The following is a 15,756-nucleotide window of genomic DNA, read 5'->3' on the forward strand; positions in this document are numbered from 1 at the left end:
CGAAACAGCCCTGGATTTCTGTTCTGCGTTGGACAAAAGACATTCGCTGTCCTGTGCTGGGAATCTTTTGCCCCTGAGGGCGTTAGTTGGCTTTGGTCACTGACACAATACCTGAGATCATGAATTTAGGGAGGGGAGGGCTCCTTCTGGCTCATGTGTCAGAAGTGTCAGTACCTGTCGCCTGACCTGGTGGCATGCCAGAGGGTGGCAGGGAAGCTATGGGCTCCCTGCAGTGGACAAGGGTCCTAATATAGGACCTATAAAGCCACGCCCCTATGACCTCACTGCCCCTTAGGCTCCTCCTCTTAAAGGCCCCACCTCTCAATAGCCCGCACAGGTCTTTAGTGGTGACATTGGCCCTGAGAGTCAGGCTGCTGTGTCCATGTCTGTGGGTGTCCTGGAGTAGCTTGGAGGTCTTTGCCACACGACAGCCCTTTTTCCTCTCTTGTCCTCCTGCCTCAGCCTCCCGAGTGCTGGGTTTACAGGTATATGCGACCAAACCGGGCTTTTATTTCTATTTTTTCCGTGTGGTTCCAGGTCACAGTCTAAGTAAGGCAGTGTATTTTTAACTGCTGGCCCGAGGGCGCTGGAGATCTCCCGCGTCACCTCGTGGCAGGGGGAGGAAGTACAGCTTCCTCACCTCGGGCCTTGGGAAACCATCGCGCTGGGCCAGGGGCCTGGGTTTAGAAAGCTGCCGGTCTTTGGGTGTTTGTGTTTGCTTGAATCTTGCTGTGTTTCTCGGGCTGGTCTAGAACTCCTAGGCTCAACCCATCCTCCTGCCTCAGCCTCTCAGAGTGCTGGAATGAAACACATACCTCCCTTCACATCTCACTTTATTTTTTGTTTTTGTCTTTTTGAGGCAGGGTCTTGTAATGCAGTTCAGGCTGGCCTTGAGCTCACTTTGTAGCCCAGGCTCATCTCAAACTTGCAAGGATCCTCCTGCCTCAGCCTCCCCAGTGCTGGGATTACAGGAGTGTGCCACCACGCCCAGTTTTTATTTTTGTTTTTTGAGACAGGGTCTCACTACCAGTTCTGGCTGGCCTTGAACTTGCAGGGACCCTCCTGCCTCAGCCTCCCTAGTGCTGGGGTGATTCATGTTCCACCAATGCCCCCACAAAATCCTCACCCTAAGGACTCACCCAGGCTCCAGGACAGACCCAACCCTAACCCTAACCCTAACCCCCTGCTTCAGTCCCTGGTCATGTGTCTTGTTCTCTCAGAGGCCATCGGGAGGGCAGTGGTTGCCCCGTCCAGGTGGCCAGGGCTCAGGTGAGCAAGCAGCAGGCAGGTGCCCATCACGTGAGTCCTTGGTCCCTCCTCTTCGTCTGCCCCCCCCCTCAGTTTCCACCCCTACTCACCCACCTGGGCCCTACGGAACCCCAGAGGAACCCCAGAGCCGGGACAATTCCACCCCACCCCTCACCCAGACCCCTCAAGCCCTTGGGGTGGGGTGAAGAGTCTGCAGGGTTCCCCACACCCTCCGTTACTTTATTTTTAGGTTTTTGAGGCTGGGGTCTCACGCCTGTCCTGTCCCCTACCCCCGCGGCCCCACCATACCCCCGGGGTCCTCTGGTTGTAATGGGGGACCCAGAGACCCCAAAACAGCATAAGTCAACAAGGGGGCATTGGGACTGCACAGGACCCCGTGTGTTTTATTGGCGGTTTGCACGGGAGGGAGATGAGCCCCACGCAGACAGGTGTCCCCCAGCCCTCCCGGAGGGGGGTGTCCCGCTCCCTGCACCCTACCGCGGCCACCCGTCAGCAGCGGGCAGGCGGCACAGAGGCCCAGGCCGCAGGAGCAGCGGAAAGGCGAAGGTCTTGGCGGTGTCGCTGAGGCCCCCGGGGACGGGGGACAGGCGCTCTGATTTGACGCTGACCGCAGGGGGCGAGGCACCCCCCTCTGCTAGGCTCCGCACCCCGCTGTGGGAGAGAGAACCGGAGGCGGTGAGTGAACCCGGATGGAAGTGCGCCCCCCTCACACCCCAGCTGCCAGCCCTGCGGAGGCTGAGGCAGGAGGATCGCCGCCCTTTCCAGGCCAGCCTGGGTGCACAGCGAGACCCTGTCCCGGGAAAACCATTAAGAGAACGAAAGAAAAGAGAAAGGACGGGGTGTCGTTTTTTCCTGGGGGGGCTCCTCAGCCGCCCACCGACCTCCCTGTGGGAAGGGGGAGTGCAGTGCCAGCATCGGTCGCCAGGGGGCAGCCGTGGCCGGAGACCTGCGCAGGACGGGGCGCCCTGCCGCACCCCAGCTCTTAGCCGGGAAGCCAGGCCACTCACCTGGGCGGCGCGGGGACGGCCGCGGGTCTGTCCCCCCTCGACGCCTGCCAGGGGACCAGGGCGGGGGGCTGCAGCAGGCCGGGCGGCGGCGGGGGGTCCCCCAGGCTGTATTCTGGGGACAGGGAGGGCGGCTGAGTGGGGGCACCTCCCTCTCCCCGCCCCTGGGCCAGCCCGATTCCCCGCCGGATCCCGAGACAGGGGTGGGGTGTACCTTGGGGGCCCGCAGGGAGGAAGGATCTCCCCAAAGGAGGTCCCGGGGCGCCCGTGGCACTCGGACTCTGCAGGCTTCCGTAGAGGCTTCTCTGTGGGGGGAGCATGAGGGTAAACTGAGGCTGGAGCCGCAGGCCACGCCCCTGTCTCCCCCCCACCCCGCAGTCACTCACCGGCGCACTCAGCCCCCCTCGGGCCCCCGCCAAGCCGCTGGGCAGGTCCGGCCGCCGCCCGTCCGGGGCTAGGTACAGGGGTGGCGGCGTCTTGCTGGACAGGTGGCTCGGGGTGAAGAGGGGGTGTCCCAGGCCTGTGTAAGGGGACCCAAAACAGGGCAGCGGTCACGGGGGCCAGGCCAGCCGTGGGGTAAGGTGATGGGTGTCCCCCTACTCACCCTTCCACACTCACCTTGGGGCCCTGCCTTGGGGGCGGCGGGTCGGAAGGGCGAGGGCCGGCTCTGGGCGGGCAGGGCTTCCCCAAGTCCGCTGGGGTCGCAGCCTGGAGGCGGCAAGGCCCCATATACAACGTCCGGGCTGGGAATGGTGGGCGCAGCCGGCTGTGGGCAGACAGGCGGTGTGGGCTGAAGGGCAGCACTGAGGGGCTGCCTGGGGAATGTGATGAGTCAAAGACCTAAGAAGAAACTGGCTGCCTGTTGAAGTCGTATTCATCCTTCAAAGCCCCAGCTACAGTGCCCAGCTCTAGCCTCCCCTTTCCACCCAGCTGGCGAATCATCTCTGAACTCCAGGTCCCCAGACCCTGGTTTTTTCTGTCTTCACCTCCCCGACTTGGGCTCGGTGGTACCAAGAGAACGCTGTTTAGAGTGAGGTGGGGGTCACTCACATAGAGCCGGGGTCGGGGCAGGGCTGGGTCACCTCCATCTCCTGCCAACCTCCGCAGCTTCTCTCCTGGACCCTCAGGTCCTTCGTCTGGCTCCAGCTCAGGCCCATCGAGGCCCACGCCCCTCCGCTTCAATGTCTGCGAGGGCCGGAAGTACGCATTGGACCCTCAGCCCCTGCACTGCTGGCCAGCTAGCCCCGTGGCATGGGCAGAAGGCAGTACTGTGGAGGGGTGGGGTGGAGTGCAGGCGCAGCTGGCTCCATCAGCCCAGGGCAGAGCCCTGAGAGCCACTGCCTAAGTTCTGGCTGTGTTCGAGGAGGGCCTAGAGGGGCCAAGGCCCAGGGGAGGACGCCCTCGGGTCCCTCGCCTGCGGGGTGCCCTATCCCTCCTCCCTCCTTCCTGCAGCCGGGTCTGCACAGTGAGCCGCGCCCCCGGCCTTTCCTATTTTTATTTCGAGGCAGGGTCTCCCTGAGCCCTGAGTCGCCCGGCCGGGCTCCTGCGCAGCCCTCCTGCCTTGGCCTCCGCACCTCGAGGATGTCGGCGTTGGTGCGGCTCTCGTGCGGCTCACTATACTCGGTGTACTTGAGCAGGACGCGGTCCATGTCGGTGCTTGCATACTGAAAGAGGCGGTTGGCGCTGTTGAAGATGATGAGCGCGATCTCGCAGTCACACAGCACACTCAGCTCGTAGGCCTTCTTCATCAGCCCGAATTTCCGCTTGGTGAAGGTCACCTGGGGTCGCATGGGACAGGACAAGAACGAGGAGTGGCATGGGCACCTCTGCGGGTCCGATGGCACCTTGATCATGCTCTTGACTCTGTGCTTTAGAATGTGCCTTTTTAACGTTTTTTTTAGGGGCCGATGTGTCTCATTCTCAAACTCCTTACTCATCCTTCGGAACCCAACCCGAATGACCTCTCCCCTTTGGGAAAGTTTTCCTGGGCCTCCCAAGCAGAGCCCACTGGGCTTCCCCCACTCTGGCCTGGCTCTCTGAGTGAGGTGTACCGTCAAGCTCCATCTCTTCTATGACTGGGGCCCCAGTTTCAGGGAGAAGAAATGAATAAGTTATGATGAAAATTAGCAAACGGTGCCCGGCTGCCCACACCCACCTGTCGGTTCCTCTGGTCCAAGATGCGTGAGATCTGGATCTTCTTCCTCCCCATGGTCCTGGGGGGGGGGGAACCTGTGAGGTGGAGGCGATGGCTGAGTGACAGTGTGGGAGAGGAAGGGTGCCTGGCTCCCTCATGGCCAGGCTGAGAGAAAATGTTCTTTGAGACAGTGGCTCCCTACAGAGCCCAAGCTGGCCTGGAACTCGCAGCAATCCTCCTGCCTCAGCCTCCCCAGGGCTGGGATGACTGGTGTGTGCCACCATGCCCACTCTGCTTTTGATTATCTGAATTTTATAACTTTCCCCTCCTGTGAGTGTAGACTGATCTTGTTTAAAAGAGTTTTTCTACAAGCAGGCAGTCATGAGTTCGATCCCTGGTACCGATAAAAACGAAAAAGACAAAAAAAAAAAAGAGTTTTTCTAGGGCCAGGGATGCAGCTCAGTGGCACAAGTACAAGGTCCTGAATTCAAGTCCTGGTGCCCAGAAAAAAACCCAGCCATTCTCTTTGGTGCTGGTGGAGGAAGCTAGGCTCCCTGTGAGCTCTGCCGACCGGGACCGAGCACTGGGTCCAGCTGGAGGTCACCGGGCCCTGGGGAGGCCTCGGGCCTGGCCCCTCAGGCGGAGCCCTGGGTCTGGAGGTTGCTGGGTAGGTGGTGGGCTCGGGCCCAGGAGGGCATGCTGGGACCAAGCACAGTCACCTGGGTGCAGCTGCCCTGCAGGCCACATTCAGTCCCCTGAGCCCTGCGGGGCAGCCCCTGCCGTGAACATGAACACCTCGGGATGCAGGTGTCTGAGTTCCCCGGCTGAGGGGTCTCCCGAGTGGTACTACCTGTCCTCCACTCCACCAGCCCTCAGCCCTGGGGCCTGGAGGGCACCTGTCCCCTGCCTCAGTTTCCCACAGGTCCCGGCCCTGGGGTAGGTCTCAGATCCTGCCAAGCACTTGCCCCTGAGCCTGGCAATGAGCTCCTCCATCATCCAGAAATGGGCACACCTGCAGTCCCAGGCAGTCAGGGGGCCAAGGCAGGAGGGTCTCCAGTTCCAGCCCAGCCCGGGGAGCTCAACAATTTAGTGAGAGCAGTGTCAACTCAGAGCCACAGTGAGGCTAACACAGCAATGCAATCAGACCCCAGCCAGGCGGGGGCTGGCACCTCAGGAGGCCACAGAAGAGGGTCCCTGGAGCCCGGGAGCCCTCGGGCAGTCAGCAGCACAGCAAGACCCTGAGACCCCATCTCAGGGCAGGGAAAGAGGCACTGGACCTGGGCAGGGGTGCGGGCATCGGGGTGCAGCTGAGCCACCCTGGGACATGGCTTGGGCCCGAGTCACCGAGCTTCTGTCACTGCCGCCCCGGGCTGGGCCGGGCCGGGCCGGGACAACGAATCCTTGCTAAATTTAACCTCTGGCTAATTTTAATCCTGGCCGGAACTGTCGGGTTCCCACGGCTAGGAAGTGTGGTCCCCCAGGGGTCCCAGTGCCAAGGCGACTCTGGAAACACCCCGACGCCCAGTCCTGGGTAGCAGGGCCCGTGCCCCTTCCCTTCGGTCAGTCATTTTGGTGACTGTAGCAGGGTCCAAGGCTGGGGTGTCCCTCTTTCTGGGGTGCAGCGTAGTGGGGACTGGCACACGCCGGGTCCTGGGGTTCCTCTGGGACCTGTGTGGGGGCATATGCCTCTCAGAGCAGCACTTGGGAGGCTGAGACAGGAGGATCCTAAGTTCAAGGCCAGCCTGGGCTACTCAGCAAGACCTGGACACCAAATATAAAACAAAAAGCGGAGGGTGCAGCTCGGCAGGCCCAGGGCCTCTGTTACTCACGGCCCAAGCAGAGAGCCCGAGGGGAGACAGGACGGAAGGTCCGGGCAGGGGCAGCAGGGCTGTGAGCCCGTCTGGGGCAGGAACAGGGTCAGGTCTGACTTGTGTCACCCAGGAATCCCTCCTGCCTCAGCCTCCTAACAGTAGTGCGGTTTGTCATCTATCCCTATCCATTCCAAGATAGGTCCCGCTAGCTTGCTAGCTTGCCCTGGTTAGGCTGGAACATACGATGCCCCGGCCTCAGCCTCCTCCGTGATGGGTGCTGATTTATCAGCTTCACACCCAGCCCCAGCCATCCAGAGAGGGTTGAGCGAGGAGGACTTTGCTAGAGATGCTGGAGGTAGCCCGGGACCGGCTGGGCCCCCATAGCCAGGCCTGTCTCACAGTCCCTGCTCTAGGGCCCCTCGGGATTCCTGCTGTCCTTGGCCAGGCCCGTGGGTGCAGAGAGGAACTCTCTGGCCCTGAAGTGGCTGTCACCCAGGCCGAAGCCCCATCTAGCTCTGCCCATGGCCTACAACACCCACCATCCTTAAGACAGAGTCCCAGCTTCTGCCTGCCATCTGCTCTGTTCCACCTCACCTCCCCCCTCCCTCTCCATTCAATAAATATTTTCTCCTTAAAAGCTCTTCAGGCCCGTCTTCATCTGGCCAACTCCTATTCACACTTCAAAACCCAGCTCAAAAAACCCATTTCTCCATGAGGCCCTCCCTGCTGTCCTCATCTTCCCGCTTCAGTTCTGACCCCGTGGGGCAGGGGAGCAGCGCACTCTGCTGTATCTCAGGTGTGACCATGACCCCCTTCCGCCCCAGCCTCCCTCAACAACTTCCTCTTAGTCCCCCAGCTGACAGCCTGCCCAGAATACACCATGCAAATGCAGCTGCCCAGCACGAGCTGGCTGCCCAGGTGTGAGGTCGCCGTGGGCGCGAGGCGTCAGGCACGGGTGCAAGTATATTTGTCCCCCATGCAAATCACACCCGGGCCGCAGACACCGGCCGTCGCATCCCCAGATGTGGGTGCTGGGAACCACGGGGGGTGCACAGCACAGGGGAAGCTGAGGTTTGGGGCCCTGTCGGCACCTCTGCCCCCTGGGGTGCAGCCTCAGCTGGACAGAGGAGGAGCAGGGTCAGCAGACAACAGGGGTCACCAGGACCCAAAAGGACAAACAGGCCGATGCAGGGAGGCCAGGACCTTGCACCCCAATTTCTGGCTCCCCACACTTAGCAGTGGCTGAGGGGCCCCCTCTGTGGCCCTTGAGGGTAGAACGGGTGAGGATGCCAACAGCCAGGAGTTGGACAGTGACCGGAAGCTGGTGTGGCAGTGCACACCAGTGATCCCAGCACTCGGGAGGCTGGAGCAGGGGGGTCGCAAGTGCCAGCCCAGCCTGGGCACTTAGTGAGACTGTGCCCCAAAATGAAAGAAAAAAGCACTGGGATGGAACTGCATGCAAGGGCCCTGGGGTCTGTCCCTGGTCTGGAAAAAAATTCCCTAAGGAAGCCTGTGTGGTGGCTCACACCTGTAATCCCAGCACTGGGAAGGCTGAGGTGGGAGGATCTTTGCGAGTTCAAGACCAGCCTGGGCTATAAAGTGAGCCTGAGGCCAGCCTGAACTGCATAGCGAGACCCTATCTTAAAAAAGACAAAAAATAAAAAATTCCCTAAGGAGATGGTTGTCTCCCACACCCTGACCTGGGGCCACAGTAGGTCCTGTTCGGGCAAGGTGGCCCTGTCCTCCTCCAACCATGTGTGGTTTTTCTCTTCACCAAAACTGACTGATGGTTGTTTTTAAATTGATTTTGGGGGTGGTGTGTCTCGCTATGTAGCTCAGCTGGCCTCAAACTCATGGCAACTCTCCCGCCTCAGCCTCCCAAGTGCTGGGGTCACAGGTAAGTGCCATTATGCCTGGCTCCCAGAGCTGTGTGAGGCTGGCTGTGCAGCTCAGCGGTGAGGGCTTCCTGTGGCTGTGCTGCCCTGGGCTCCAGGGCCTGTCCAGGGGTAACAAACTGACCCCTTGGTTACAGAGGGAACAGGCTACTCACCTGGGCTGTGTGCCCGGGGCCAGGGGAGGAGCTGAGGGTCTCAGGCCAAGCCTGGAGTCTGTGTGTGCGGTGGGGAGGGGCTGGGAAGATCTTAGGAGCCTGGGATGACAGAATCCTCTTGTAGCAGTATCTGTGGTCACTGGGTCAATCAACACCCACCGAGGCCCCCCAGCCAGTGTGAGCACCCCGTCCCACCGACCTCTCCAGCCAAAGAAGGCGCAGAGCTTTTTGCCTTTGTCCCCATCTATCCCCATCCTTTCCGGGACAGCGCGGAGTAAGTGCACCACCTCTGGAGACCTGGGGACACCCTGGGCAGGGTCAGGCTCCTGCGGAGGCTCCCGCAGCTGCGGGGCGGAAAGGAGAAGTGAGAGGCGTAGGAGGCAGCGCGGCCCGGGGGACAAGGACACGGTGGTGGAGGGGGCGGCCTCACGCAACACAGGCTGCGGTTTCATCACCCGCTCCCAAAGTACCTCATTAGGGCGCAGCAGGAAGCGCCCCCTGAAGGCGGGAGCCCCCTCCCCGGGGCTCGGCCATGGACCCCAGCAGCGACCCGCATCCCCTGCGGGGCCTGGGACCTGGGGAACATTGTAGGGGGGGGGGGGCTCGGAGCAGTCTCGGCCTCTTCCCCCAGAAGTTGGGAACAGTTGGTAGGGGCACGGTGGTCCTCACCTAGATCCCAGGCCTCAGGAGGCTGAGGCAGGAGGACGGCAGGTCAGAGCCCAGCCCAGAGCACTCGGCGATAGCCCACCTCAGAACAAAGATGGCAGAGGCTGGGGTGTGGCTGAGTGGCTGACAGAGTGCCCCATGCCACACAGCTCTGCAAACACAAACCCAGAGCCCATGACGCTCCAGCGTGCAGACTGCACACTGCTGCCCCCAAACGTGGGCACACAGCCCCTCTGATACTGGGGATCCCCACAGAAAGTCACCCACCTTTTATTGTTTTCCTGCTATTGGACTGCATGCTCCTGTGGGGCTGGGGCTGGAAGCTGCAGCCTCAATAGCCCAAGTTGGGCTTCTATTTGAGATCCTCCTGCCTTAGCCTTGCAGAGGATTGAGATAAAGAACTTTTTTTTTTTTTTTTTTTTGGCATTTGAGACAGGGTCTCCCCATGCAGATCAGGCTGGCCTTGGGCTCACTTTGTAACCCAGGCTGGCCTTGAACTCCCATTGATGCTCCTGCCTCAGCCTCCTGAGTGCTGGGATGACAGGCGTGCACCTCCGTACCCAGCTAGGAAGACCAGCTTGAGCCACTATGCTGGGTTTCTGGCTCTTTCTCCACTCAGGGGGTGGCGCAGGGAGCCAGGGGGCGGGGGCACCTGAATCTGGGAGGCCTGATGTTCTCTAGGCCCCTTGTGCTGGATCTCTCTAGCATCTGTGGGAAAACTGAGGCCTTCTCAGCCTCATCCTGCTGGAAGGACCCGAATCTGAGGTAAGCAGGACTCCACCCCAGGGACTCCCATGACTGTGCCTGAAAAACCCGAGGTGGGATGGTAGGGACCTCTAATCCCAGCTTTTTCAAAATCTATTTTTGTTAAAATGGGCATGGTGGTGCACACCTCACAGACTCTGGAGGCTGAGGCAGGAGAATCTCTTTGAGCTCAAAATCAGCCTGCACTGTAATAAATTAAGGGCAGCCTGAACTGCGTGCGTAGTGAGACCCCATCTCAAAAAGCAAACAGCCGAGGACTTAGGTCAGTGGTATAAGCACCTGCCAGGCAAGCACAAGGTCATGAGTTTGATCTCCTGTACAAAAAAAAAAAAAAAAATACTAAAACACTATTTTTGCTGAGCTGGATGTGGTAGTACATGAGAGTAATCGCAGTGCTCAGGAAGCTGAGGCAGGAGGATTGCTGTGAACTACTCAGTGAGACCCTGTCTCAAAAATCCTTTTAAAAAATTGTTTTTGCATTGCTAGGAATGGGACCCAGGGCCTTTGCACTGAACTACTTCCCCAGCCCTTTTTATTATTTATTTATTTACTTTTTTCATTTGGATACAGGGTCTCATTAAGTTGCTACACTGCCCAGGAGAGGCTCATGCCCGTGGCCCTCCTGCCTCGGCCTCCTGCCATGCTGGGCCCGCAGGTGTGCCTGCTGCCCCATCTCCACACACTCCTGCACTCTGGGCCCCTCTGTTGCTTTACCAGGTCAGCGTCTGGTCACAGCTGGACGTGCTGTCCCAGGAGACCCTGGCACAGGGACAGCCCCATCACCCCTTCCAGGCCTCAGCACGCAGAAGACACACAGGCAACTTCCCTGGGGCGCCCTTCTCTCCCTCTCTGTCCCCACCCCCCTCCTTGACAAGTGCTGCAGACAGAGGCCAGGGCCCCCCCATGGCAGGCGGGTTGGGGCATCCTTCGACCCACAGTTCTGGTTTTTTGTTTCTTTGTTTTTTCAGTTTCTTTCTCTTTTTTTGTCTTTTTGAGACAGAGTCTCACTGTGCAGTTCAGGCTGGCCTTGAGCTCACTTTGTAGCCCAGGCTGGTCTCGAACTCACAATGATCCTCTTGCCTCAGCCTCCAAGTGCTGGGATTACAGGCATGCGCTATGACGCCTCACAGTGCACAGGTTTTTTAAATACTCCATGGGTGCACACCTGTTGCTTCCATGTTTCAGGAGGCTGAGGCAGGAGGATGTGACTTCAAGGCCACTTTAGAGACCCCGTCTGAACATCAGAAGGGCTGTGCAGTGGTAAGCATCTGCCTGGCTGCCTGAGGCTCTGGGTTCTGTACCCAGCACTGATTCAAAAAATGAACCCCAAGCCCTCAGAGTCCTCAAAACCACCCTGTGGCCTCGCCCAGCCTGTGGCTCTGGGTGTGAGAGCCCAGCTGTGAACCCTGGGGGCCGGCAGGGAGCGCAGCTGTGCATCTGGCCTGTCACCTGGCCAGGGCTCCCAGGGCTGCTGGGATCTGCGACCTGCAGTCTGTGCTGGGCCCCACACACCAGGCTGCTCCGATGTCCCGAGCTGGTCAGGCCTCGGGTGGCAGCTGCAGGGACAGGGACAGCCTGAGATTTCCATCTTTGTTCCAGAGAGAGAGCTCCCTGAGGGGCCCCGGAAATTCATCCCCAGAGCTCAAGGCCTCCCTGCTTGGGAAATTAACACAGCTGTCAGCATAGGACGGAAGGGATGAGTGGCCTGGCTTGTCCTTCAGCCCATGGTCCACTCTGGAAATGTGGGGGTGCGCAAGTAGGGGTGGGGGCGAGGACAGAGAAAATGTGCCTGACAATGTCTTGCATGGGGAATTGCCGGGGGGGGGGGGATGAGGCCAGCAAGGGGGAGGTGGATGCTTTGGATAGGGTTCCAGGGGTGCCTTCTGCACTCAGGCCACAGAGCAGAGGGTGCAAAGGCCCTGGGGTACCAATGTGCACCAACATTAGGATGGGAACCCTGCCCGTTCCCCAGCTCTCTCCTACCTGGGTCTTAGGACCAGACAAGCCCAGGCCTCTGCATGGCCACTGCTTGGATGACACCAGGCCCACATTCTGCCCCATTTACACACCGTATCTGACCCACGGACAGTCTGTAGCACACACAGGGGTCCCCTGTTTTTCTTTTTCCTGTTGTTGGTGGTGTTGCTGGGGTTTGGACCCAGAGCCATCACACTGACCTAAATCCCCAGCCCTTTATATTTTTTGAAGCAGCGGCCCACTAAGTTGCAAGGGCTGGATAAGAACCTGTGATCCTCCTGCTTCAGCCTCCTAGTGTGCTGGGCTTGCAGGTGTGTACCTCTGCGTTGGTTCATTGCCCCTTCTTTACTCGAGAGGAGGTGGGTTTTCCCCAGTGTCACTTGGCAGGACCCCCAAGCCAGCCTGGACCTGCACCCCAATCTTATCACCCCTGCTGAGTCTGGGAATAGAAAGGAATCACAGTGGGGGTCCCCAGGCCCCTAATTTGTGAGCTTGGGGTATGGTGGGGAACACAAGTCCCTGGATTTGGGCCTTGGGATGACGATTTTGGGGCTGAGAAATGAGGCCCAACTTCCCCATGTACCCCATGGCTCCTAGGCTGGCTGGGTGAGCCCTGAACACTCTCAGGACAATGACGTCTGCCTGCAGGAGCCAAAGTGCCCCAAATATTCTAAAAGAGGGGACCCCCAAGTGTCTACACTCTGTTCCCAGGCTGGGTGACAGTGACTTGAGTTTTTGTCTCTTATTCCATTTCCAGATATCTACTGGGGCAGGGGCAGAGATTTCTGCAAGAAAATCACTAAGCAAGACTCAGAGCCGGGGTCAGGCTTCGCTCACTGTATCAGGGGGTGGCCTGGGGTGCAGAGGGGAGACAGCAGGTCAGGGTGCCGTTGCCTCTGTCCTGTCCACCAGGATCCCCCAAATCCACCAGCCGGGGTTCACTTGTCACTTTAGATAGGCGGCAGGTGACGGCACCGGACAGGAGGCAGCTTCACGCTCTGGATACTGTCCTGAAAACTAGACACCTTCTCCCTGGTGGCAGGGCTGGGACCCAAAAGCCTCTGGGGTGTGTGGCTTCCTCCCCACCGTGGTCCAGGCTGGCCTCGAACTCACGATCTTCCTATCCTCACTCTCATGAATGTTCCAAAAATACTTTTTTGTTGAGCCTGGGGGTTGAACTCACCGGCCTTCACGTTGAGTTTTTTCCAAGTATTTTTATTTTCAAATATCGTCTTGCTAGGGTGCTAAGTGGCCCAAGTTGGGCTCAGACTTGGGATTCTCCTGCCTCAGCCTCCCAGTGTGCTGGGGTTACACGCATACACCACCAAAGTGTACTGTTTGGAATCCTATGTCTGCTACTGCCGGAGTCTGAGCTCTCGTCCCCAAATACAGAGGGGCCACGGGTCATGACGGTCCCAGGGACACTTTTCAGCTCAGCCAGGTAGGAAGGCCTCAGCTATTCCCAACTCTGGTCTGAGGGCAGCACGAAGCTGTGTCACAATCTCTGCAGGACCAGGCTCCACGCTGACGGCTCTGGGGCATCTTGATCCTTCCCCGCACCGTTGTCCGACCCTGAGGAGGGGCTGGCCTCCTGCCGGGGTCCCTGCTGATGCCGCAGGGGTGCATGCGCGGATCTGTGCCACCGCAACCCGGACAGGACCCCAGAAACTTCGACCGCCACTCACCCCCGCGCAGCCTCCAGGTCACATCCCACCCTCGCGCGCCCCGCCACACAGCCTTCGCGAGCTCAGAAGCGCACCTGTACTCCAAACCTGACCCGACGCGCGGGAGCGTTCGGAGCGCTCCCCTCAAGTCGCGATCCTGATCGCGACCCTGACGCCGCGCACGTGATACTCACCTGCAGGGGTCGGAGCTGGGACCGCGGCGGCCGCTACTGTGCACCCCAGAGTCCGCGGCCGCTGCTGTGCACCCCGGAGCCCGCGGCCGCAGGTGCCCTCCCGCAGAGGGCCCGCCCCCAACGCTGATGGGTGTTCGTGCTAATTTACATAGGGGGCGGGGCCTGGCTGCGATAGGCGGGCGCTGGAGCGCAGCCCCGCCCCGGGCTCGAACGCGGAAGGGCGCCGCGATCCAATCGGCAGTGGCGGGAGAGGCTGGACTATTAGTGCATGTGCGAAGCCCGGGTTCCCGCTAGCCGCGCAAAGCAGAACGCAAGGAAGGGGTAGGGGAGGGCTGCAGGATACCAGCCCTCAGCGATGCCTCCACCGGCCTTAAACTAGATGCACCACCCCACGATCGCTCGCGGACGCCTTCCGTCCCGAGGGAAGGATCACTGAGATCCCTGGCCCTGTAGTCAGTCCACGGTGCCAGACAGAGGCCTCTGGAGCTCACGCGGCGGCGGAGGGGCTATGGAAAGGGCTCCGGAGTTACCTGTGTGGCCTCCGCAGGGGTCCTGCAACCCCCCTCCTCACAGTACTACTTACCCTCTTCCTTCCCTTTCCTCTCTACCGGCTGTGGCCTCTGCTTCCACGGTCAGATGTAGCCGGGCATGGTGGTAAACACCTATAATCTCAGCGCCCGGGAGGCTGAGGCAGGAGGATCACAGGTTAGAGGCCAGTCGCGGCAACTGTGGGCTGATGTAGAGGCAGAGATAGCAGGCTGGGGCTGGCCAGAACTGAAGTCAGAGGCTGTGCCGGAAGGGTCAGGGAGAACTTCTCAGAAGATTGGGCATTTGGACTGGGCTTTCCAGTATGAATATGAGTTTGCTACCAGAAGGATCTTTCAAGACCCATAAAGAGTATAGAGCACTCTGACAGAGTGAGGAGAGCCAGGGAGGACAGTGGCAGAGTCTGGGGCGTGTGAGGAGGGCTGAGTTTTGGACACAGAGTGGGCCAGGTGGGTCTCTGTCTGTCTGGTGTCTGTTTCCTCAGCAGACAGCAAGCAGACACCTGGGCTCAGGGAGAGGCACGTGGCAGACGCTCCGAACGCTCCCGCGCGTCGGGTCAGGTTTGGGGTACAGGTGCGCTTCTGAGCTCGCGAAGGCTGTGTGGCGGGGCGCGCGAGGGTGGGATGTGACCTGGAGGCTGCGCGGGGGTGAGTGGCGGTCGAAGTTTCTGGGGTCCTGTCCGGGTTGCGGTGGCACAGATCCGCAACAGTGCTGGGTGGACTCCTGCCTTGCCCTGCACCTCAGTTTACCAGTCTGTGGTGTGGGCAGTCTGCAGCATTAACTCTGGTCACAACTTTTTGTTTTGAGATGAGGTCTCCCTGTGCAACTCGCCCTGGCCTTGAGCTCCCTTTGTAGCCCAGGCCAGCCTCCAACTTGCATCGAACCTCCTGCCTCAGCCTCTGAGTGCTGGGATGTCAGAAGTGAGGTACCACACCTGTCTACAACTCTCCCACTTGATCTGAGCCAAAAGGCCAACAACCAACACAGCTTTCTCCTTGGGCATAAAAACTAGGGCTCACACTGGCATCCTGGGGGTCCCTGCCCCTCTCTGTTTAAGGCCAGACCCCCAGGTGTCCCGAGACCACACAAGCCCAGGGCTAGGCTGGGGGCTTCTACCTTAGCCCCAAGGTGCAGAAGGAGACACAGAGCGCCTGCAGGTGGCTGGGGAGCCCTGGGCCCCCCAGGGCTGCTCTGTTTACCCGTGGCTGCCCCAACAGCCTCTGATGCAACAGGCAGGCTCTGGTTACGTGAGGGTGGCAGCTGGTGCAGCTCTGGGAGCCTCGGGGCGTGGCGGGAAGGGCTGGGCTAGCTGAGTGGCGATGTCCTGACCCTGGCCGCCAGCCCCTCACAACCCTTTCTGGCCCATTTGGGTTTGGGGCCCCAGCCCAGCATGGACCTAGGAGTTGGGGTGCTGGTCTTTCACCGTCCCCTCTGCACAGGGAGCCCTCGGGGCTGGGCCTGGAGGATGGCAGTACCAAGGAGCATCTCCACGGGCTCCTGACAAACCACAGAGCCCTAAGAAGTCTGCCTGGTGGAAGGGGTGGAAACCAATGCAGGGTACCAAGGCCCATGGGACACCATAGGGCTACGAGCGGGCCTGAAATAAAAACAGGTCTTGGACCAGGCGCTCAGGTCAGAAAGCAGCTGATGTATAATTGTCACCCTGGTCACCACAG

At 60.0% G+C, this 15,756-nt stretch overlaps 1 protein-coding gene across 1 annotated transcript; it reads right to left on the reverse strand.

Moving 5' to 3' along the window:
• Positions 1–1,625: 1,625 nt before the first annotated feature.
• Positions 1,626–13,664, reverse strand: Mef2b (myocyte enhancer factor 2B). The gene is made up of 9 exons (XM_023563076.2): positions 13,535–13,664; positions 4,429–4,502; positions 3,848–4,051; positions 3,324–3,458; positions 2,892–3,039; positions 2,660–2,793; positions 2,488–2,578; positions 2,277–2,388; positions 1,626–1,920 (listed from the first exon to the last, which is right to left on the reverse strand). The coding sequence occupies exons 2-9, from the start codon at positions 4,480–4,482 to the stop codon at positions 1,743–1,745; spliced, it is 1,056 nt and encodes a 351-aa protein (XP_023418844.2). The 5' UTR covers positions 4,483–4,502; positions 13,535–13,664; the 3' UTR covers positions 1,626–1,742.
• Between the last annotated feature and the right edge of the window lie 2,092 nt (positions 13,665–15,756).

The sequence above is a fragment of the Cavia porcellus genome, unplaced genomic scaffold (genome assembly GCF_034190915.1).
Source record: "Cavia porcellus strain 051 isolate PalLab524CR breed Dunkin Hartley unplaced genomic scaffold, mCavPor4.1 scaffold_17, whole genome shotgun sequence".
Taxonomy (NCBI): domain Eukaryota; kingdom Metazoa; phylum Chordata; class Mammalia; order Rodentia; family Caviidae; genus Cavia; species Cavia porcellus.

Excerpts from the sequence above, each read along its gene's own strand:
- Mef2b (XM_023563076.2), bottom strand. The coding sequence starts at position 4,482 with ATGGGGAGGAAGAAGATCCAGATCTCACGCATCTTGGACCAGAGGAAC. Across the intron at positions 3,459-3,847 it reads CCAACGCCGACATCCTCGAG|ACATTGAAGCGGAGGGGCGT; the intron begins GTGCGGAGGCCA and ends CGGCCCTCGCAG. Across the intron at positions 2,794-2,891 it reads CCCCAAGGCAGGGCCCCAAG|GCCTGGGACACCCCCTCTTC; the intron begins GTGAGTGTGGAA and ends CCCCTTACACAG.